The sequence below is a fragment of the Pogoniulus pusillus genome, chromosome 10 (genome assembly GCF_015220805.1).
Source record: "Pogoniulus pusillus isolate bPogPus1 chromosome 10, bPogPus1.pri, whole genome shotgun sequence".
In the NCBI taxonomy this organism is placed as follows: domain Eukaryota; kingdom Metazoa; phylum Chordata; class Aves; order Piciformes; family Lybiidae; genus Pogoniulus; species Pogoniulus pusillus.
The window spans coordinates 28,405,046-28,428,963 of record NC_087273.1 but is presented as its reverse complement, the minus strand read 5'-3'; the positions used below and the strand labels follow the sequence as shown (position 1 = coordinate 28,428,963).

Sequence of the window (23,918 nt, the reverse complement as noted above, 5' to 3'; positions counted from 1 at the left end):
TATTTTCTTACATAAAACTCTGTCCTTCTCCTGCCCCTTTTTATGCTTGTTTTTCCTCTTTGTCTGCATGTAGGCACTGCAGGTTGAAGACTTGCTGCTGAAGGTACAACCAGATATGAAAACCGATTTACTGAGTGATGTTCAAAAGTTCAAGATTGATACTGCAGAATTTTACAAAGATTATTATGAAAAGTAGGTGACTTGTGGTGAAATATAACGATGCTTTAGTTGTGATTGTTCATAAATGGTGTGTCTAAAGGGCTCCAGAGAATAAACACAACACAGCCTCGATGTATATGTATATATATATAACAGCTGAATAAAACCCCTAATTTCGGAAGACTACAAGATGGACAGATACTCTTAATGCTACAGGTTCATTCCCATAATTTCAGTGCTGTCTGGAACTGTTGAAATTCTGAAAGAATTAATAGAATGAACCATAGAATTATAGAATGGTTTAGGTTGGAAAGGACCTCTAAGATCATCTAATTCCAACTCCCTGCCGTAGGCAGGGACACCTCCCACTAGAACAGGTTGCCTCATCCTGGTTGCCTTTGCTAGACTTGCTCCTGACCTTGATTTCTGATTCACCTTCCCTGCATGACCTTGCTCCTGTGTAATTATTGTGGCCTTGACTAAAGACTGGACTCTTATTTGAACCAGACTGCTGTCTTCAGCCTGCCCTTTCCTTGTTCACATGCTCTGGGATCAGGATCTGACTGCCTCTGCTAACACTGCTACTGCTTTCACCTCCTGGTTCCGTGTCCTTTGCCAAGCGGCCAGCTTGCACTAGTCTCTGATGTCCATGTATCTGCTTTTGTTTCTAGAAATACCCATAAGCACAACAGAAGATGACATACTTAAGAGTTCTCATCTCAAAATACTGTTACAGGCATGGCAGCTGGGGATTGCACCTAATCCTTCAGCTGAAACATGTTCATTAGGACAAAATCCTATTTTTTCTGTTATTTTTCTGAGTGCTTAATTATGGTTCTAGTACCAGCTACCAGAGTTTTCTCCCCTCAATGATATGCCTGCTGTCTTTCCCTCTTTAAGAATAGAATGTTAGCATATGTTTTACAGAGAAGAAGAAACAGAAAGTACTTGTAGGTCTTTTTAGCTGTTTGTAATATGGATAGCACTGCAGATGAATTTTGTTTGAAAAGAAATTGGTCTTTCTTTCAAGGACTATTAAATATATAATGCTGGGACATTTTGCATTTTCTTTTTTAGTGTCTTTTGTGAAAATGTATAGGAAAAAAAAGAAAATGTTAAATATTGCTCAGTAAGTCAGATCTGTGTTGAGCTTTTTTTTTGTGAAACCTTTATAGTTGATACCTGCACTGAATTTCTTTGGTTTTTTTTGCAGGGGCCCCAGTGAGGAGAATGTTCCTCCCCATGAAGCAAGTGAGAGATTACAGATCTTTCAAGCCAAATTTGATGAACTGTGGAGGAAGTATATCTCTCTATCTGGTGGAGAAGAATTATTTGGTCTTCCTATCTCAGGTGGTTTCTCAAGGCGTATGCATACCTGTTTCTAGGCTATTAAGTTTTGGTTCTGGGCCCTGCTAAATACCTTCAGTACTGAATTAATTGCAGAAAAATTCCTTGCATAAAATTATTATTTTTTCTATGAAAAGCAACTGTATGAAACTGGCTCTCAGGCTGCACATACATAAACATCAGGTGGAAAAATATTGCATTCTTCCAAGTATCTCAGGGTCCAGCTGCTTTGCTCTCTTGCTTTTTCTGTTTAGAGCCAGGTATTTCTCCTGTCTGTATTCCTCCATGCCCAAATGTAGCGAACACGTTGCTAAAGTACTCAAGTTGTCCCTGCTTCAGGTATATAATGAATTCCCTTGGGCTGTGCAACTGATCTGTAACATCCTTCTGCCTCCTAGTCAGACACTTCTTAAATCTAGAAGACTGTGATGTGAATTAAAGTTATAGCAGAATGTATAATAAGCACTTTAATTTGCCCCTATTAAATTCAGTGTATTTTCCTGTCTGAAGACAAGTGCAATGATCACAATACAGTCGATGAGAAATTCTCAAAGCTAGGAGAGAAATTAGAAAACATTTCAATAAAGGAGGTCCATTTTAAATACTTTTTATTGTGTAGCATGTACTGCATTTTTACTTTGACAGCACAATGCCTGTTGCTAATCTCTGCCTCTTAAGTAAATGGTGCAAACTGAGGTGGGGCACATTTTAGTTCTCGTATAAAACTGAAATGCTTTCTTTTGCATTTCAGCTTCCTTTTCAACGTGATCTTCCTCACAGATAGTTGCAGCACCTTCTTTATAGGATTACATTACTGTTACAGAAAAGTGCTTGTAAAGACTCAACAATCTAAAGAATTAATTACATCAAAATCTGATGTTCTTACATAATGTAACTGACAAAGTTTGTCTTATTAGACGCTATAGAAAAGACCACAGATGTGATTTCACAGATTTATTCAATACCTATTTTAGAAATACATGGACCTCTGTGTTTATGAATAGTTACACCTAATGAGCATTCACAAATTTATTCTTTTGAAATTTGAAACAGAGTATCCTGAACTGCACAAAATCAAACGTGAGCTTTCATTGCTTCAGAAACTTTACAGCCTTTATAATTCAGTTACTGCTAATATTGATGGATACAATGAAATGCTTTGGAGTGATTTAAATATTGAAAGAATTAACAATGAACTACTGGATTTTCAAAGCAGGTAAGTAATTATTTGTTGAAACACATACAAATTTTATTTCTCACTTTTCAGTGTTAATTGCCCTGAGTAGCAAAAAATCTGCCTTTTTTTATATCGAGCTCTAGCTTGCTCAAGTTCTCATCACAGCTACACTAGCTGCAGTTTGTGGTGCAATATGCAGCTGTTGTATGACCTTACTTAGCTCATTCTGTAAGTCACTCTAAGTTTGTTGAGGTATATTGCCATGGTAGTTATGACCAGCACCAGAACAAGAGGACACAGCCTCAAGCTACGCCAGGGGAAATTTAGGCTTGAGGTGAGGAGGAAGTTCTTCACTGAGAGAGTCATTGGATACTGGAATGGGCTGCCCAGGGAGGTGGTGGAGTCACCATCCCTGGAGCTGTTTGAGGCAGGATTGGACGTGGCACTTGGTGCCATGGTCTAGCCTTGAGCTCTGTGGTAAAGGGTTGGATTTGATGATCTATGAGGTCTCTTCCAACCTTGGTGATACTGTGATACTGTGAATAAGGTACATAAACCTGTGGCAAGGGGGCTGTAAGTGTAAACAACTGGCATAGTTTATCTCCACATACTACCTTCTCTGTGATGCTAGACACAATTTTGAAGTTACTGTTCCCTTCTATGCAATTGTATGGACTGCAATGATTGTTTCAAGAAAAGTAGGTAGCCACATTTAATTCTGAGGAGTTATTTATGAGATTTGAGAGGAAGAATGCCTTCCATATTACATGCCAAATAACAATTAGATGAGACTGTGGTTTGGTGAAATCAGTGGAATTTTTCTTCTCTAGTTTCTCGACAGCCCTGGCTGGGGCTGCAAGACTCTTGTGGAGGGGAAATTAATTGATGCGAGATGATATTTTTCAAAAAATAATATTGTTTATTAATTTTGCTATTCAGAACTCTCACCACCCCTGACTACTAATTTTAATAATATTTTGGTTCTTACATGGTCATGGAAATATTCTCTGGATAATATCTAGATCTAGTAATAACCAGCAAAATATTGTCAAGGTCCAGAGAACAGAGATTAACAGTATCTCTGTCTACAGGAGCAAGATCTGTTCTTATGGATTTCTGTGTTGTGAAATTAAGGTGCAAACAAGACCATAGATCACCACAAGACTATTTATTAAAGGATAGGGTTGGACAAAACAGAGGGGGGGTGGGGAAGGGGGAGAGAGAGAGATAAAGAGAACAATGGAGAACAGAAGAGAAGAAATAGGGAAGGAAAAGAGCTGTGATCATATTACCCTCAGTTGCAGATGGAGGGGAGAGAGAGAGACGGGTGCGTGGCCCAGGGATGATCTTCTGTGGAGTTTGTCAGAGGTTCTTCTGGTGGTGGTGCAGCTCTGGTGGTCTGGTGGTGGTCCGCCCTTGGTGGTCTGGTGGAGGTGCCACTGGTGGTCTGCTGGGAGTGCCACCCTTTGGCAGGCACTCCTCCTGCCTTTTATACAGTTTTTGCTCAGTGTCCAGGTGCAGCCCCCCAGGGGATCTTCCTGTGTATTCTCATGCATTTGCAGGGGTCCGGTGCCACTGGGAGAGGGCCCCCACCCTCCCTGGCTGTATCTGTCCATACCCTGAATATACACAAACCTTTTCCCTTAAGGGTAGCTGAGGTAAGATGTAGGCATCCTGGGCATTCCAGCCAGGCTGAGGTCCAGGAGTTTCGAAGGCATTGTTTGGTGATTTGCCTCCCTGAGCTTTAGGCCAAGCAAATAGTCTGAGTCCCAGAAGTTGACAAAGGCAATCTTTATCTTTGTTGATTAGGGAGAGACCATGCAATCTTTATCTTTGTTGATGAACCAGAGAGAGGATTTAGACTCTCACAAATACATATAAACATAAAATGAACTGGAAGAGAAGATTCCCACAGTCAAATGAAGCTTGTGGTCAATGTGCCGCTTGCCCAGTAGATGGACTCAAGGAGCTCTTTTTGCTCATGGCAGAAGGCAATGGAGAATTACAAAGAGGCATTTAAGCATTTACTCACAAATTATTATTATCCACTCACGGGGCTTAGCCACAGTCCATACAGTGCCCAGAGGCTTTCAGGGGGAACTCTGTCATGTTGGACATTGAGACTTGAATCTTCCCGGCTTCTGGGGAAAGAGGCAGACAATCTCTGACCTTGTTCTCCTGGCTCTTCTAAACAGGACTTTCAGGTGCAGAGGCAGGATGTTGTGCAGTCTCAGCACAATGTCACGCTGAGCACAGAGGCTGATTGCGTGCAGACATCCAGGGTCTGCTCCTGGCAACTTGCAGCAGTGGAGTTCACCACACAAACAATAAGGCAGTATGCAATAGCAGCAGGCAGTGGCAGAGCACGGCTGAGCACAGCAGAGAGCAGGGGGGCAAAAGCACGTTGTTTAACTGTGTATCTCTATGATTCTATTGCGTCACTGTGTCATCTCCTTTTATCAGTGTGGGCCAAGATTAATTGCCCTTTGGACACAGAATAGCCAATCAGGATTAGCCAAACCTTACCATATTAGCCACAGGCTTGCTTTCACCCAAATTTGGGAAAAGCACAGGCCTTGCACTAGGCAGGCACAAGCTAAGTGTGTGTACCTTACCACTGGACTCTGACCAGGCCAGACTCAGTGGCTTCAGGTTCTTTTGTGTCCTTTTCCTGCACTTGCCTCTCTGGTGGAGCAGAAAAAATGTCAAGGCAAGCCAGGACATGTGTAAGCCTATTTTGGGTCTATCAGGCCTACCATAACAAAGACTTCCCTGATCCAGCTTGTTACTTCTCTCAGAGGTATGATCTCATGAACAGACAGCATCCAGATTGTTTCCATGTTGCCAGCTTGCTTTGAATTCTGATCCTGGACTCTGGAGTCTGGACAGAATTGCTAGAAATGGGAAATTTTGTTACATGCAAAAGTTGAGTCTATATACAGGTCTTAAGTATCCCATGCATCTGTTCCTTTAGAGTTCTTATCTGCAGCAGTCTCTGTTTTAGTCTTAATGGGAATTATAGAATATACATAAGAACCAAATTACATGCAGAAGTTTGAAAATAAATGTGCAATATTATTATTCTGTCCATATCCAATATAAAACAATGTTTATACTAACAGTTAGAAAAAAAACTTTCCCTTTGTATTTTACTGTAATATAGTGTAAAGAGAATGTCCAGTAAATTGAAGAAGGAAGTTTAAGCTTGATCAGTGGAGCAATTTTTTAATAGTGTATAACTCATGATGCTTGCTGTTTGAAGAGAGCCAATGGCATCCTGGCCTGCATCAGGAACAGTGTGGCCAGTAGGACAAGGGAGGTTATTCTTCCCCTGTACTCAGCACTGGTCAGGCCACACCTTGAGTACTGTGTCCAGTTCTGGGTCCCTCAATTCAAGAAAGATGTTGAGGTGCTGGAACATGTCCAGAGAAGGGCAACAAAGCTGGTGAGGGGCCTGGAGCACAAATCCTATGAGGAGAGGTTGAGGGAGCTGGGCCTGTGTAGCCTGGAGAAGAGGAGGCTCAGGGGTGATCTTATTACTGTCTACAACTACCTGAAGGGAGGTTGTAGCCAGGTGGGGGGTGGCCTCTTCTCCCAGGCAACCAGCAGTAGAACAAGGGGACACAGTCTCAAGTTGTGCCAGGGTAGGTATAGGATGGATGTTAGGAAGAAGTTCTTCACAGAGAGAGTGATTGGCATTGGAATGGGCTGCCCAGGGAGGTGGTGGAGGCACTGTCCCTGGGGGTCTTCAAGAAAAGACTGGATGAGGCACTTAGTGCCATGGTCTAGTTGATTGGTTAGGGCTGGGTGCTAGGTTGGACTGGATGATGTTGGAGGTCTCTTCCAACCTGGTTGATTCTATGATTCTATGATTCTATACCATTCTATGATTCTATGAAGATGTTAATGAGACAAAGGAAAAAAGTGTCTGTATTAAAAAATTACTAAGCCAGGAGAACCTATTTCCAGTTGCCAGCCTAAGATGAAGTTTGGAAGAAAGTTGCATGTGCCTCAGCATAGAAGTAAGTGGGAACTACTTCTTAGTACCTTGTAAATACATGAAGAGCATGAGTTTCCTTGGATTGTTGGCTCAAGGTGAAGGACTACAGTGATTAGAGTAGTGCCATGACAGTGTGCATATGCTCATCTACCTCTTACCAGCAAGCATGGAAGAATGAACACATGCTGCAGTGTTGTGTGACACATCTGCCTGATTTTGAGCTGTGAAAAATTGAGAATTTTGTTGGGGGATTTTTTCTAATGGAATGGTTTTATGCAGCTTTTTGTTTCTGCTGCTAAACTGTAAAAGAACTGCTGTCAGTCTTTGGTCCATACTTTTGACAGATGATGTGCTAGTTTGAAGCAAGCTAGAATGTTTTGGTAAAAGAACTTGATAACGGGCAGTGAAATGAAAACAATTGATGTCAACTTCTCTCACAGTCTCGCTGAGAGCTCTGGGAAGAAGAAGAAAACTTTCTCCATTTTGCCTCACTCTTGCTTTTGCCTTAGACCTGGTCACATCTCATTAACCCTGCTCCTACTAACCTTGCTCCCTAACCTCTTGGCTGCACCTCTTTTCTTCCTGAGAACTGGGGTAAGGTTGAGAGGGCCGGGGGGAGATGTTGGGGTGGTTTGAAAGCCCCTCCTGGGGACTCAGGTTTCTGCGAGGGGAGTTGTGCTTTTGTATTGTTTATCCTTTGTATATTTCTGTATATAATAGTATATATTGTAAATAGCTGCTTGTAAATTCTGCTAGCTGTAAATAAATTGCTTCATCTATATTCCCAGGGTCCGTCTGAGTTAGCTGGGGCAAATACAAAAGTGTGGGGGGGCGGGGTAACCCCCAAACCATCACAGATGAAAATTGGTATGACTTGTTAGAAGCAAGTGGAGCTGTGACAATTCAGAGTAGCAGACTTTCTTAATTTGCAAGGGTTTTTTTTATCTTGAAATTGTGCATTAAGGAAGAGTTTTCTTTAAATATCCTTTGTCCAAACTAAGTATAAAATAGGACTTGTTTGATTGAAATGGAAGTATTTTTCTGTTTGCAGACAAGTCCATTTTAGTTTAGGATGTACTTTATTTTGCTTGAAAAAAATATATTTGTAATCTTTTACTCGTTGTATGAAGTTAGGTGAAATTTCAAATATTTTAATAAAAGACCTGACACTGCAAAAGCTTAGGTTCAGATATTGGTTTGCACATGAAATTAATCTCCTGTTATTCAAACTGAAATGGAAACCAATTTACTGTCTTCAGCAGTGCTTCATGCCTGCAGTCAGAACAATCAGCTATATATTACGTTGCTAGCTTTCAAGTGGATTTTTATTTACAATCTCCCGGTCCACTGGATGAAAAATTGTGCCATTAAATGATGGTTTATGATTATTAAGAGTGAAATATTTCTTCTTTTTTTGGTGCTTTTTAAGAATCCGTAAGCTACCGAAAGCGTTGAAGGAATGGCAAGCTTTTCAAGACCTCAAAAAAAAGATTGATGACTTCACAGAGAGCTGTCCTCTGCTTGAAATGATGGCAAACAAAGTATGTTCAGCATAATAATTTGGAGATAAGATTCACTTGAAAAATGCTGTTGAGGACTATATTGTATGGCTGTAAGATGCTTTCCATAATTGTTTTTTAAAGATAAAAAGAGCTCTATTTGTGGCAAAAATCAAGTGAGGCACAATTACAGAAAAGCAAAACAAAAGACATTATAATGTGATTAGAAGAACTATTAATGCTTTCAGTGGAATGAAAATTGAGACTTCTCTATTAGTTTAAGTTGCAGTGCAAAAGTGTGTGATCATTCTAGTCCTAAAAAGAATGCAGTTTAAAAAATCTTCCCTAATCCCTCTGGACTTTCTAGGCAATGGTGTCAAGACATTGGGAAAGAATTGGACAAGTGACTGGGCATTGCTTTGATGTTGACTCTGAAAATTTCTCTTTGAAAAACATAATGGATGCCCCTTTATTAAAATACAAAGAAGATATTGAGGTACATGTATTTTCTGTTTATTTTTATGAGTGACTTGTGAGATCTGGGACTCCGTGCTTCTGAAATACTGCTTCTAGTCAGTTTTGTAACATTTTGTCTTTAGTTGGGTAATTCTTTTGAAGAATGGAATTTGGCAACTGGTATTAGCAGTGATGGTTAGTTTATTTCTTTTTTATTCTGTAGGAAGATTACATGGCTAGATGGTATTGCACTAATTCTTCCATAGATGGAATTCCATTGTTTTAAGTTTAGTGTGATTCTGTCATGCTTCTGATTTAGGTTCTTCCTACTTACTTGTTTGATTTTTAATTTAGTTTCATTTATGTATCTTATCAGAGTGAAAAAAACAGTTGATGTAAGTCTCATCGTGTTAAGTGCTCTAAATCCTTGGAATAGTAGAGTTGGTTTGGGTTTGTTGTTTGTTTTTTTCTTTCAAAAGTGACTCTTCAGAAGAGCACATTCATGGCTTATTTAACATGCAGAAGATACAAAGCTACTGTGCCCTCAATTTTGGACACAGTAGTTATTATCTAGCAAGCACGTTAACTTTATGCTTATTACCTTTTGGAAGAACAAACTATGGCTAGAAGGAAGAAAGCAACAGTTTCTAACCAGTTTTGTGGTCACTTAACTATATCTGTGGTCCCTCCAGAATACTGATCTGATTTGTCTTGTTCCACAAGACAAACGATAAGACAAAAGCATAAAATCAAATCTGTGCTGTACCTATTTTCCAGACAAGAATTTAAGCCACATCCAGCTGGTGGCTGGTCACAACTGGTGCTCCTCAGAATTCAGTGTTGGGAACACCTCTCTAACATCTTTATTAGTGATAACTGATGAAAACATAGAGTGTGCCATCAGTAAATTTGTGGATGACACAAAGTTAGGTGGCAGTGTTGATCTGCAAGAGTGTAGGGAGACTCTGCAGAGGAACTTGGATAGATTGGATCCATGGGCCAGTGTTAATGGCTTGAGTTTTAATAAGGCCAAATGCCAGGTCTTACGCTTGGGTCACAACAATCCCAAGCAATGCTACAGGGCTGGGGAATTGTGGCTGGAGAGCTGCCTGGCAGAAATGAACCTGGGGGTTCCAGCTGACAAGCAGCTCAACAGTTATACTTGGTGATCCTGAGGGTCTTTTCCAACCTGAATGTTTCTGTCATTCTGTGAAAGGTGCAGAGTTACAGCCTTACACACATGGATAAACTTTAAACCTGTGATGGAATCCAATGTACTTCTGAGTCTGAATTTGGAGTCCAATCTGAGTAGCTGCTCCTTTTCTCTCTCATGCAGTAACCAATTTTAGAACAGTCCTGTCCTCACTGCCTTCAAGAAGCAGCAAACATTCACCTTGTCTACCAGTGGTCTATGTCTGAACTGTTCATTGGTTTTGATTGGTAATATGTGTTTCCTTAAATGCCTCAGTATGTGTATTTGACTTCAAATTGTAATACATGCAGAAAGGCAAATTCTGCCTGCAGATTCTCTGAGTCAATGAAGTTTCTTGATTTCTAGTACTAGTGAAGGCAGGCAATAAAATGTTTCTGTTACAAGAAATAGCAAAATATAAGCTACAAGTAGTGCTATAATACAATCTTGTTTTGTTATATAATTATTTTGAGGTGTTTCAAATGATATTTTCATTAGTTAGGGCTCACATTGAGGTGAGATCACACTGAAGCTCACACTGAAGTGTCGATGAATTTCCATTGTCTTTATAGTAGGCTTAGAATAATGTAATTTACTAGTTTATTTTTTTCACAGGATATCTGCATCAGTGCTGTTAAAGAGAAGGACATTGAAGCAAAATTGAAGCATGTCATCAGTGAATGGAGTACACATAGTTTTGTTTTTGGCCAATTTAAAACTCGAGGAGAGCTTCTTTTGAAAGGATCAGATGTACTGGAGAAAATAGCTTTGGTGGAAGACAGCCTCATGATACTGGGGTCTCTCATGAGCAACAGGTATAAAAATAAATGCACACATTGTGTAAATTTAATCAAGTTTAAGAATAAACAATGATCATCTTCGTTTATGTTTGTTTGTTTTTTTCCCTCAACTCATATTCATACAGATACAATGCACCATTTAAGTCCACTATACAGCAGTGGGTTCAGAAGTTAACCAATACTGCAGAGGTAATTGAAAACTGGATCACTGTACAAAACCTCTGGATTTACCTCGAAGCTGTGTTTGTTGGTGGAGACATTGCAAAACAGCTACCTCAGGTGTGTTGCTCTATGATAACAGTATGTTTGTGGCAATATGTTGTACCAAGAGATTAGCCACACCACAGATTTTACTTGCCAATGTGTATAATGCGTGTGCGTTTTGTGGGCTGCATATAGGCAGTTCAGAAGAAGCTTTGACAGTATAGGGTATGTCTGGCTGAACTGCTGAGAACTTGGTCAAACCTACAGGAACATGACTGTAATTCAGGCTCATATATTCCTGTCAGCTTGCAATATTAGTGAATCATATGATAGTCCATGGCTCAGGACCTCTTATTGATTCCAAATGGATTTGACACTTTTGGCATGTGTGCAAACTTGTCTTTACCCCTGTGGGCACACATTTACAGACTCTAAGTTATGCAGTAACAGGATGACAGTTTGTCTATGTGAATTTTGACTCAGTATAAGGGATTCCCACAGAGATATGCTACAAGACTGGAACATCTGCACATGTGCTAATCTGTGTGAACTATTTTTGCCTCTTTGAAAGGCAATTGTAACCTTCCATGACTACAACTACAAAACAATTAAGGAATGATCTGACTTCCTACAGAAGAGAAATACTGAAACGAGTCATCCTTTCTGTTGTGTCTCCTAATAAGATTTCATATATTTCTGTCTCACCACAGTTTAGTAACACCAGATCAACCAGGGCTGCAACTTAACAAATCAATGATTATTGGGAAATCATTAAATATTAATTTATTTCAGGCTACATCTTTTATAGTTAAAGGCCTGCAATTTCCAATTTTTTTTTTAGTGAAGGTTTCTTTACTGTCATTTCATAAAATGTTTATCCTGTTAATGCATATCAGAGACTCAATAAACAGCTTTTGCAGATGAACAAATGCTGCAACACAGCTGAGGCATTTGATAACTGCTAAAGCTAACAAGGATGATATGTGAACCATGTTCTGCAAAAAAGCAAATGTGGTGACTGCCTTCAAAGAAGAAGAAGGAACAGCTTGGTGGAGGAGTAATGATAGATGAGTGGGCTTAATTGCAATTCCTGAATGAATACTGCAAGAATTAGCTGTCTCTAAGCATCTGGAAATTTACAAGGAGATGAGTAACAGTCAGTGCAAAACCTGTCAAACAAATCTAATTTACTTTTAGGATGGGCAGCAAGCTTTGTGGATAGAGCAAAACAGTATTTGCTATATATCCTGATAGGCTTTTGACATTGTGTCTCATAGTACTACCAGGAAATGAGTTTTGGGTTGCTGGTGTGTAAAATGCAGGCAGGAAAGTGGAATGCAAAACAAGCAATAGTTGATAACTAGTATGTTTTACCTGGTTTTAGCCAAAGAAACACATAGACACATTTGAGAGAGCACAGAATAGGGTAATAAGTGTTAGGAACTACCCAGGAAAAATTATGCACAAGAAAATACATCACAAACCAGGCTCATTTGGCTTGAAGGAAAGGAAAACCTAGGAGAAGATGTGAGGAGTTGTACAGAAAAGGATTACTTTTGACAGGAAGAAAACTATTTGTATCTATGAATATTATAAAAAATTATTGATATACACACAGGAAAGATTATGCTGAGTAGCAAAGATTGCCTAGAAAGGCATCTGAATTTTTATACACAAGACAGACAGGTGTGGCATGCTTATGGTCCTGTCTTGTGACAGGCAAATGGCTTTGGATGGTCTCTCAAGACCTCTTCTGCCTCTCAGATAATTTGTGATGCCATTAACATTTCTTTTGTTGTTTTTAAAGCTGGAATACTCGATGTAGAAAAGTATTTTTAATCCAGCTCTCAGTATTAGAATTTGTTTTCCTTCACTTTTAGTGCTATACAAGTGCAGCAGCTTCAAACCACTTATATACTGCTTTTGTTTGTCAAGTATTAGTACTAATGACTTAATTCTCATAACCTGTGTGGAGCAGATATTACATGACATTGTGCATTGCTACTAGGAAGAATGTGATTTCTGTGAAAGCTGCTATTTACATTTCCTGGTTTGTGTTGGAATCCTTTTATACAGACAGTATTGGTGCCCAAAATGAAGCAAAAGACGTTTCCAGAGCTGCGTCGTTGTACTTTTGCAGTCTGAATTCTGGTTGTTACAAGCATGCCTAAAACACTCATACGTTAGTCTCACAAAGGTGACTTGAACAGCAAGGGAAATAGTAAACTAAACTGTTACTTTGTCTCAGGGAATTCTTTTTAGAATTTGACAAACACGAGGAAGAGCTGAAATACATTTTTCATGTACTCCAGGAAGCCAGAAGATTTCAGAACATCGATAAATCGTGGCAGAGAATTATGCAGAGGGCTCATGACACATCCAACATCGTGCAGTGCTGTGTTGGGGATGAGACTTTGGCACAACTATTACCACATTTGCTGGAACAATTGGAAATCTGTCAGAAATCACTGACTGGGTATTTGGAACAAAAACGGTTAATGTTCCCAAGATTTTTTTTTGTCTCTGACCCTGCTCTTCTGGAAATCCTTGGTCAGGCATCTGATTCCCACACTATTCAGGTATAAGTAATAAGGCAATAATATTCTAACATTAATATTAACAGTATTAATCAATAAGGACTGCTGAATACTTTGTTATTTATTTGATTGTATTTCTTTCACTTCCATTACAATGCATCCAGATAAAGTAAGAATACCATTTCAGATCCATTTATGGAGCTGTTTTTTCCTCCCTCTCCCCTGCTTCTGTTGTAGGCACATTTGTTAAGTTTGTTTGACAATGTTAACCGAGTTGGATTTAATGAAAAAAACTACGACCAGATTTTATTGTTTGAATCTCAAGAAGGCGAACAGGTCAATATTATTGAACCGGTTTTAGCTCAGGTAATGGATGTATATATTGCAGTTTTTCATTACTTGATTTGAAGTACATTTATGTTTTAGAGGCCAACAGTGTCACATCATGCTATTATTTGGCTAGCTAAATGAAAAAAAAAAAAGAGCAAAGGCCAGAAAGGACAGGATGTTTGTGTCCTCCTGTAACAATTGCTTTACTTGCCTTTTTAGGAGTACTGATGTATAGTGCCAAATCCATCACTTATCTCTAGGAGGACAGCGGGGCAGGAGGAGAGGAATCTTTCAAAGTTTAGAGAATAATGAAGAGGGAAATGGGAATACAAAGGACTGTGAAAAAAGTATCGTAGGGCTTTTTCTCCTTATGAATTATTCATAAGCTAATTCTTTAAAAGTGCTTTCTTGTTTATTTCAGGGCAATGTGGAATTCTGGTTAGGTCAGCTGCTGAATGGAATTAGGAAAACAATCCACACCATCATTAGACAGGCATCAATGGCCATTAGTGATTCAGAATTTAAGCTGTATGACTTTCAGGCAATGTTTCCTGCACAAATAGGACTTTTGGGAATACAAATGATCTGGACCAGAGATGCAGAGAATGCACTGAACAGTGCCAAAGCAGACAAAAAGGTAGTATTTAATGAATCTTTGGGGATTAATTAAAAATATCGTTTGGAACAGTACATGTTGTTAAAATATCCAAGTAGTGTGTTAGAAAAAGCACAAAATACCAGCAAAATAACCAGTATAACAAATAAACTAACAGGAAAACAATGACAATAAATATGCTAATAGGTCACTCTGTCTGCCCTAGCGTGTGCTTTAGAATTGTTCCCAATCCCATGATTTTCTCTGCTGTTCTGTCCAGTTATTTGGGGAAGGGGCAATTCCACAGTTTCTCAGTTTGGGAATGTAGATAATCTTACCCTATTTCTGTCTCAAAATCAAATTCAGAAAAAAAAACAACCTCCCCAAATTTGGGCATGTAACTGTGTTTCGTGGTCATTGCCCTACTGTAGCAGATTGTATTTGATTCTTCACTCAGTGAGCTCTGTTTTTAGGGAAGGGAAAGGATAGAAACCATTTGAGGAGATGCTGTTTTAATCTCAAACACACAGAGCAGATGCTGTTAATACCAAGGTGTTTTTACTAACATTGAATTTATGAAGGAAGATGGAGAGGATGTGAACTAAAGTGTTAAAAATTACTATTAATTGAGAATACAGTGAAAGATTGGACTATAATAACATCATCCCAACGTAAACTAAATGCAGGGGAACACTGCCATGTTGTACTTTGATACTGCATGTAAAGGACTGCAGACTGTGGAGAATACCACTCAGTGCTACATTTTTGGCATTGTCTGAAATTAAGAAAGGGCATAGAGCTGCTTTTAGGCCACTACAATGCATGTACTAGATAGATGCAAAGATTCTCTTGCGTGAACTAGGAAACGATGTTCCTTTTTTTAGGTGAATGAACTGTGTGCATGTGTTCAGGAAGAGGGCAGGCTGATTAGTACTCCATTAGTTTTGCAGTGTTTTCTGTGAATTTCAGGCTTCACCTATTTTCAGAAAGGTACCATGATTGTTCTCCCATACATTTGGTACAGCAGTACATAGGAGCTGTTTTTTTCTGAAACCTCAGTGGTTTATGATTTGCTGTGTACCAGGAACATCAATGACAAAAGCTGTTGCTCTTTACCTGTCAATGTTGTCTAGTTAGTATTGTATTTTGTGGGATATTGTAAGACAAACCAGTGACACAAAATAAATTACAATTCTAGCACTGATGTCTAAAATGACACTAATTTTTTCCCTCCTCTGGTTAGAGGGTATACTAGCTCTCCAGGTTTCCATTCCTCCTAAAGAGTAGATACTACATGAGCTGATGTGTAGTACCCAAAACCAGAGACTGATGGTTCTGAAAATATGCAGGGATGCAAGCAGCTAAAGATGTAGTGGATAGTAGAAGGAGCAACAGCTTTAGAGTAAAATCTTATATTGTTACTTGCTCTCTTAAATGTGTACTTACAGTACTCTCTTGGCTAGGAATACATGTAAATTTAAGATTCTAAGGCTAATAAATACAAGACAGACCATAGATGTCTTGGGTCCAAATGTTTGCAGATGGTTTTTTGGGGTTTTGTTCTAAACATTGGAAAAAGAAATGATGCTGGTATTTATATAGCTGTTCTTGGTGTGTGGAAAAGGTAATGCACAGAACAAATCAGAAGTTTTTGGAACTTTTAAATGATTTGATTGACATGACAACACATAATCTGACAAGAATGGAGCGCACAAAATACGAAACTTTAATCACCATTCATGTGCACCAGAAGGATATCTTTGATGATTTGGTAAGTTTTTGCTCATACAAAAGAACTATTAACAAATCTTACAATCTCGTCTCTTTGAGTAGCTCTGACATTAGTGCTGTGATCTTGCATACCAGATTTAGTTTGATCTAATATCAATGTTGTCCAGAAATGAATATATTATATATAGGTGTGTTCATAAGTTCAGACTTCTGTTTTTAAAATGGCTGTTGATTCCATCATGCACAAATCTGCTCCGAGTAAAACAGTTAAACCTTTTAAATGAAACTTTTCTCTCACATTGAAAATGCAATGCCTTCCTTGATTGAAATGTAAATGGAAAAAAGTCCCTTTAGCACTTCTGCCAATCATGTGATTTCCAGCCCAGTGTAAGTGTTGTTTTAAGATAATAGTAATTCAAAGTTTAAAGTTCTGAGGCTCCATATATCTGAAAAAGGTAGCAACAATAACCATAACAGATTTTCTTTTATTTATTATTGAGTTAAATCAGACTTCTGTTAGATAAGTATCACAGTACCATCAAGGTTGGAAGAGACCTCATAGATCATCAAGCCCAACCCTTTACCCCAGAACTCAAGGCTAGACCATGGCACCAAGTGCCACGTCCAATCCTGCCTTGAACAGCTCCAGGGACAGCAACTCCACCACCTCCCCGGGCAGCCCATTCCAGTGTCCAATGACTCTCTCAGTGAAGAACTTTCTCCTCACCTCCAGCCTAAATTTCCCCTGGTGCAGCCTGAGGCTGTGTCCTCTCGTGCTGGTGCTGGCCACCTGAGAGAAGAGAGCAACCTCCTCCTGGCCACAACCTCCCCTCAGATAGTTGTAGACAGCAATAAGGTCACCCCTGAGCCTCCTCTTCTCCAGGCTAAACAATCCCAGCTCCCTCAGCCTCTCCTCATAGGGCTGTGCTCAAGGCCTCTCACCAGCCTCATTGCCCTTCTCTGGACACGCTCAAGCATCTCAATGTCCTTCCTAAACTGGGGGGCCCAGAACTGAACACAGTACGCAAGGTGTGGTCTAAGCAGTGCAGAGTACAGGGGCAGAATGACCTCCCTGCTCCTGCTGACCACACCATTCCTGATGCAGGCCAGGATGCCACTGGCTCTCTTGGCCACCTGGGCACACTGCTGGCTCATGTTCAGGCGGGTATCAATCAGCACCCCCAGATCCCTCTCTGTCTGGCTGCTCTCCAGCCACTCCGACCCCAGCCTGTATCTCTGCATGGGGTTGTTGTGGCCAAAGTGCAGCACCCAAGTATATTGAATACGTGAAACTAACATTATAAAAATGGAATCAAAATTACTTTCATAGTGCTTACATGATGCAAAGGTCAGTAATTCAATACTGTATTGTTTAATTTATGCATGTAAGTTAGAAAAGTAAAAAACAAATGCATGTGTAAAGAAAGATAGAAAGTCCTAAAGAAAAACTGCTTAAAGAAAGAAAACTGCCTGCTTCTAGACATGAGGTTTCATCATTTGTTTCTAATTTTTAATATGTTTTCATAATTATTTACTTAATTAGACATTTCACTATGAATTATTAATTTATTTCCATCTCATAACAAAAATCACAGAAAATTGGTTAAATTTAAAGGGTCTGCATGTGAAAGAAAAACTTAGGAGCAAATCCAAAACTGGGGAAAGGGTTATTAATTGACACACATCTGATTGTTCTTTTCTCTCAAAGTGTTCTGTTCCCTAAACACATACTTTTGTGACTGGGAGAAAGCAGAAGAAGGTTACTGAGAACCAAAAACCTCCTCTGCACCTTAAAACATGTCTGCAGTGCCAGTAACCAAGGCTACTTTTTCTGTAAGAAGCCAAGTGTCAAAAATAATGAAATAAGATCTGTTAATCTGCCACAAATCTAAGTATGTGTGGCTAGTTGAGAATGAAAAATGCATCTCCAAGAAACAAACACATCACAGAGAGTGATTGGCATTGGAATGGGCTGCCCAGGGAGGTGGTGGAGTCACCATCCCTGGAGGTGTTCAAAAAAAGCCTGGATGAGGCACTTAGTGCCATGGTCTAGTTGACTGGATAGGGCTGGGTGATAGGTTGGACTGGATGATCTCGGAGGTCTCTTCCAACCTGGTTGGTTCTATGATTCTATGTGTGCATTCAGATGTTTTCCATGACTTAGTATTTCTGTGAGTAATGTCACCAAATCCCATGTAATGCAAATGGTATTGTTACTTTTAAATTAAGTTTTCCATCACTGTTCTTCAGTATCTCTGTTAAGACAATTTATAACCCATGTGTGCAATTCAGAGTTGTCAAAAAGCTTAGAACATGTCATAGACAATTCATAGAATAGATTGGTTTGGGTTGGAAGGGACCTTAAAGATCATATAGTTCCAAACCCCCTGCCAAGGGCAGGGATATCTTCCACTAGGCCAGGTTGCTCAAAGCCTTGTACAACCTGGCCTTGAACACCTCCAGGAAGGGGCCATCCCTAACCTTCCTGGGCATCCTGGGCAACTTGGAGGGGACATCCTGGGCAACCTGTTCCAGTGTCTCACCACCCTTAGTGTAAAGAATTTCTTCTTAATCTCCAGTCTAAATCTGCTCTCCTCAAATTTCAATCCGTTGCCCCTTATCCTATCAGTACAAGCCCTTGTAAAGAGTCCCTTCCCAGCTTTCTTGTAGCCCACTTCAGGTACTGGAAGGCTGCTCTAAGGTCTCCCCAGAGCTTTCTTCTCTGTAAGCTGAACAGCCTGAACTCTCAGCCTGTCCCCAGAGGGTAAGTTCTCCAGCCCTCTGATTATTTTTGTGGTCTCCTCTGGACCTGCCCCAGCAGGTCCAGGTCCCTCTTATGTTGGGGTACCAGAACCAGATGCAGTGCTGCAGGTGGGGTCTCAGCAGAGCAGAGGGCAGAATCCTCTCCCTGTCCTGCTGCTCTCACTGCTTTGGATGCAGCCCAACACACAGCTGCCTTTTGGGCTGCCAGTGACCATTGCTGCAAGTTGAAAATTTAACTCTGAATTATCTTGATTCTCGACAGATTCTGTGTCTGCTCTTCCAGAAATTGAATGTATACATAATAGACTTAGTTTCTGTGTGGACTTTATGATGAATTTGTTTTGTTTCTCTCTTAATGACTTTTCTTTTCCATTGTAGGTCCGTATGAACATTAAATCACCCTCTGATTTTGAATGGCAAAAGCAGTCTCGGTTTTATTTTCTTGAAGACTTGGATAAGTGCATTATCCAAATAACTGATGTAGAGTTCACCTACTGCAATGAATACTTAGGGTGTACAGACAGGCTTGTTATAACTCCCCTAACTGACAGGTAGCTATAAAAAACATGCAGTGCACAGTATTGCAGCTAAGACTTAATGCTTTTGACTTCATTCCTTTGACTTCCCTGAGTCAGAACTCTCTCTTTGGTTGCACTGTAACGCTGCAGTATCACTGATGAACAGCAGAGGCCAGTGCTCATATATACAGCTGGCGAAAGAAGACACCTCAAGGGGGGGTCTTGGATTCTCTCATGAGTGTTTGCTGTGATACAAGCTATAAAACTTCCTAGTGCTCAAGGTAAATACGCCTGAATGCCATACACTTCGACAGTCTAAACAGTGCAGATAACTTGCTGCTTTCTCTGGAGTAGTAGTCGGCTCGTAATTTGGAATTACGGGAAGGGATCCATTTGAAATCACCCTAGAGGTAAAAGAAGTAACTCAGGATACAGTTCTGAGTAACTAGAGCCAATGTGGTTTCAGGCAAAGCCTGTGAAGAATTACAGGACTACAAACACAGAAAAAGCTCTGAGGGCAAAACAAGAGGAGAACTTTTTATTGCTGGAGTGTTAGCTGTACAGCACAGTGCAAAATCCATCAGATACATATTTTCCTAAAATACTTGGTAGTGTTTCAGCTAGGCAAGAGACAGATGTATTTACTGTACCAGAGCTTCTAAGTGTGGATAGCATTGTTGAAAGTCTACATATTCTGATGTTTTTTGTGTGAAGAATGATTGCAGGCCATTGAATTAATGTTGAAGTAGTCTTTGCATTCTCTGTGCTACAAGATTTTATTTACTAGTGACATTTCAGCCTTTTGCCAGTTTCTGAACTGAAATTATGCCCAGTAAGCTATTTAAGAGAGTGAGAGCACTATGCTTGAATACCTGGCTTTGAACATTTGGCACACATCTGCTTAATTCCATGTCATATCCCTACTATTCCTGTGCTAAATGGAGATGTGTTTGCAGCAGTCAGCATGCAGTTGATTTGTGAGTATGGCAGCACTACCACACAGACAATATTTTTGCTCAGTGGGAGAGACAATATAAAGAGAATGTTGTCATTCAAAATTTGTTCACACAATTAAAACCTCAATTGGTTAGGGATTGATTCAAGGTGCTATGTCACATGAGATTGAAAACTAGCACAGGGTAACATTATTGAAGAAAGTGAGCTTTCTGAATGAGTTTAAAATGATGATGCCAACAAAAAAGAACAGAGGTATCTGTCTTTGGGCAGATAGAGAAAAGCCAAACAGCTTCAGGGATTAGGGGCTATACACAGTCATATATTGAAAGACTATTTGAAGCAGAGATGCTTTCCAGAGTCAGCATGGGAAACTTATGTACCTAAGCAGTGTTGCATAAGAACAGATTTTATTCCCCTTAGAGGCTTTCTCCATTTTAATATTTTTAAAATATTGCTACGTGGCCTTGCATGAGCTTCAGACAATTTTCAGGTTAAGGATATCCTTGCTTTCCATTAATCAACTTGGAGTCAGGTGCTGTTTGGCTAATGACTTTTTGTTCTGGAAATTCCCGAAGCACATGATAAATACACACTGGCAGCAGTGCATTACATTAAGATAATGGGACTGAAATTGAGTGCTCCTAAACATCGTGTCAGACATAGACCATGTCATGGCAGATACAAAAAAATGAAGTGGATGTTCTATTTAGGACTTGTACGTGTACAGTTTGTCCTTACCTCATTTTCAGTAACAGAATTGTTAGGAGCGGTATTTTGTCTGTGTTAACTGAGTGCCTGTTAATTAATGACTGAGTAATAATGTGATAAAGCACCATTACTGCCATTTTATCAGAATGAGTGCTGCATAATTTTATAGGTAGTGATACTGAGGATTCACAGTGCCCGTTTTCTCTCCCCAAAAAAATGATAAAATGTTTGAGTTTTGCAGTGTTGAAATGGATTTGCTGAGATTTGGGAGTGTTGTAGCTTGGAACAGTATTCCTACACTCTTCAGTAGTCTCCACACTATCTGGTGAAGCTGTGACTTAAAGCTGAGAATCTCAGCCCTGCATGGAGACTCAAGCAGAATATGATCCTAGGATTCATGGTTCTCTCTCTTTCTCCATTGCTCATTACAACTTTCCCCCTCATTTCCTCTCCTCCTGAAACTCAAAAGAGCTCCTGTGACTGGCAGCACTACTGTGATATGGCATGCTGGTAGGGAATGGCAAGAACAGGAGGTGATTCTAGCCTCTGTGCCTTCCTATTTGCAGATCAGAGAGCCCATTCTGTGTGCTCTGAGGGGAGAGCAGGGAGATGGGAGTAAAGATGAAATCCCAGTGGGTCTGGATGCCATAGAATGAGGCTGAGTCATGGAGGGAAAATGTGCAATTAGTGTGAGAAACTCACAATGGAAGCAAACCCATTTCCTCCACCCTGTCCAGCTTTCTATGATACAACAGCTCCAGCTGTCCCTGGAGCTGTTCAAGGCAGGATTGGATGTGGCACTTGGTGCCATGGTCTAGCCTTGAGCTCTGTGGTAAAGGGTTGGACTTGATGATCTATGAGGTCTCTTCCAACCCTGGTGATACTGTGATACTGTGAAATACTGTGGTTACATTAACAGACTTCAAATAATTAATATCAGAAAGGATTAATAGAGCTCTTTATTTGTTGCTGTCTACAACTACCTGAAGGGACATTGTAGCCAGGTGGGGGGTGGCCTCTTCTCCCAGGCAACCAGCAATAGAACAAGGGGACACAGTCTCAAGTTGTGCTGGGGGAAGTATAAGCTGGATGTTAGGTGGAAGTTCTTGCCAGAGAGTGATTGGCATTGGAATGGGCTGCCCAGGGAGGTGGTGGAGTAACCGACCCTGGAGGTGTTCAAGAAAAGACTGGATGAGGCATTTAGTGCCATGGTCTGGTTGACTGGATAGGGCTGGGTGCTAGGTTGGACTGGATGATCTTGGAGGTCTCTTCCAACCTGGTTGATTCTATGATTCTATCATTCTCTAGGTGTTACATCACTCTAGCACAGGCCCTGAACATGAGTATGGGTGGTGCACCAGCAGGACCTGCAGGGACAGGGAAAACAGAAACAACTAAAGACATGGGCAAGTGCCTGGGAAAGTATGTTGTTGTTTTCAATTGCTCAGACCAGATGGACTACCGAGGACTCGGCCGTATCTATAAAGGTAAGAAATAATCTCCTTTGTCCATTTGAGAGTCACAAGGTTTTATCTTTTCACTAGTAAGTTAGCAATGATTAGTATGGTATTTTTTTCTCTGTTTCCTTTTATTTCCATGTGCTCATCAGCTTTTTCCGGTATTTGATTGTTTCTTCCTTTTACCTTTTTTCCCCCTTGCATTCTTTTCAGTCTTTTTTTTTCCCTATTAATATTCTTGGATGGTATTTCCCATCTATGCCACCTTTTCCTCTTCCCTTTTAGTATTTTCATCCATCCACCCAAAGGAGGGAGAATATTTAGTCCTCCCTTGCCATTTTTGTATCAAGCAAGACAAACAAAACAAAGCTCAATGATGCTGAGCAAGGAAGGGGAACATGCAAAGTGGTTCAGTGTTCATATTACAAACCCTAGGACCAGCTTGCTCTCTGATTAAGCTTGAATACGGTCACAGCGTCAAGCTCAGTCCTCTGCTGGGTCTCTGCTATACCTGTGGTTATCACTCCAGAGGGATGTCAGCCTTTGTTTCTTTTTGGAATGGGTTTGTCTTTGATCTCACAAAGGTGTGGTCTTTTTGCTCTCTGCTCCTTCTGTGAGAACATGTACATCTCTTTATGTTGCCACCTTTTTTCCTGACTCTTTGATTATTTCACTTCTTTATATTAAACCGTGTGATTCATACATCCAGCCTCTGTATAGTTGCTTTGTTTCTGCCTTCTTGTCCTGAGCACTTTAGTAAGTTACCATTTCTCGTTTCAGACTGAGGCAGTAATGATAATTGCAGTCTGTCATTGCTGCTTTTTAGTCCAATTTCTACGTTTAAGAATGTGACTTGAGTTTTAGGGCTCAGCTTTCTCTCTGTTGTTTTCCTATAAGCTGATCATTTCCCATGCAGTATTGTCATCATATGCAACAAAAGCTCAATGGCATGCTAATGTTACATGTGAGTTAGAAAATATGCTTATAGAACTCAACAATGTGCTGCTCAGATCACCATGATGCCTGTGGCTGCTCACCTCAGTCAGTTTGCCAGTAAGATGGTGTCTTACTTCTCAGAGAATTTGCCTGGGGGTTAGATAACAGATCTGGAGCCTGTATAGGGTGATTTTTTTTCCAGCATTCATTAGACTGTGTGTCTGGAGGGAAAAGTAAGATCCTGTTCTTATATAAAGTCATTGATGCTTTCATTTGTGAAGAACACCATTTGCTTTGGACGTATTTTCACAACTTGTAAGGGACTGATTATGTTGAGAAATCTTTAAGGGTATTTCTTGAATAGTGGATATATTGAAGTCAGGGAAGAAAGTTAGCATATCTTGGTTTAATGGGAGGAGCAAAATGAGTTTAGAGAATTATTTTTAATGCATTTGACAACTTTAGTGAAAAAGAAGGGTAGTTCTTCACAGCTGCGTAAGGATTTTCCTGCAGGCTGTTAAGAAAGTTCCTATGAAACTATCTATTTCAGTG

The 23,918-nt window shown here is 40.1% G+C and overlaps 1 protein-coding gene across 1 annotated transcript in view; it reads left to right on the top strand.

The window, feature by feature from the left end:
* LOC135178814 (dynein axonemal heavy chain 5-like) overlaps positions 1–23,918 on the top strand; it is a 196,248-nt gene that overhangs the window by 38,733 nt on the left and 133,597 nt on the right. Inside the window, exons 30-42 of the mRNA XM_064150074.1 lie at positions 74–192; positions 1,373–1,509; positions 2,560–2,722; positions 8,113–8,224; positions 8,550–8,678; positions 10,446–10,645; positions 10,756–10,909; positions 13,147–13,413; positions 13,609–13,737; positions 14,123–14,338; positions 15,921–16,067; positions 19,169–19,341; positions 22,282–22,460. Of these exons, the coding sequence (XP_064006144.1) occupies positions 74–192; positions 1,373–1,509; positions 2,560–2,722; positions 8,113–8,224; positions 8,550–8,678; positions 10,446–10,645; positions 10,756–10,909; positions 13,147–13,413; positions 13,609–13,737; positions 14,123–14,338; positions 15,921–16,067; positions 19,169–19,341; positions 22,282–22,460 (2,125 nt within the window). The remainder of the gene's footprint in view (positions 1–73; positions 193–1,372; positions 1,510–2,559; positions 2,723–8,112; positions 8,225–8,549; positions 8,679–10,445; positions 10,646–10,755; positions 10,910–13,146; positions 13,414–13,608; positions 13,738–14,122; positions 14,339–15,920; positions 16,068–19,168; positions 19,342–22,281; positions 22,461–23,918) is intronic.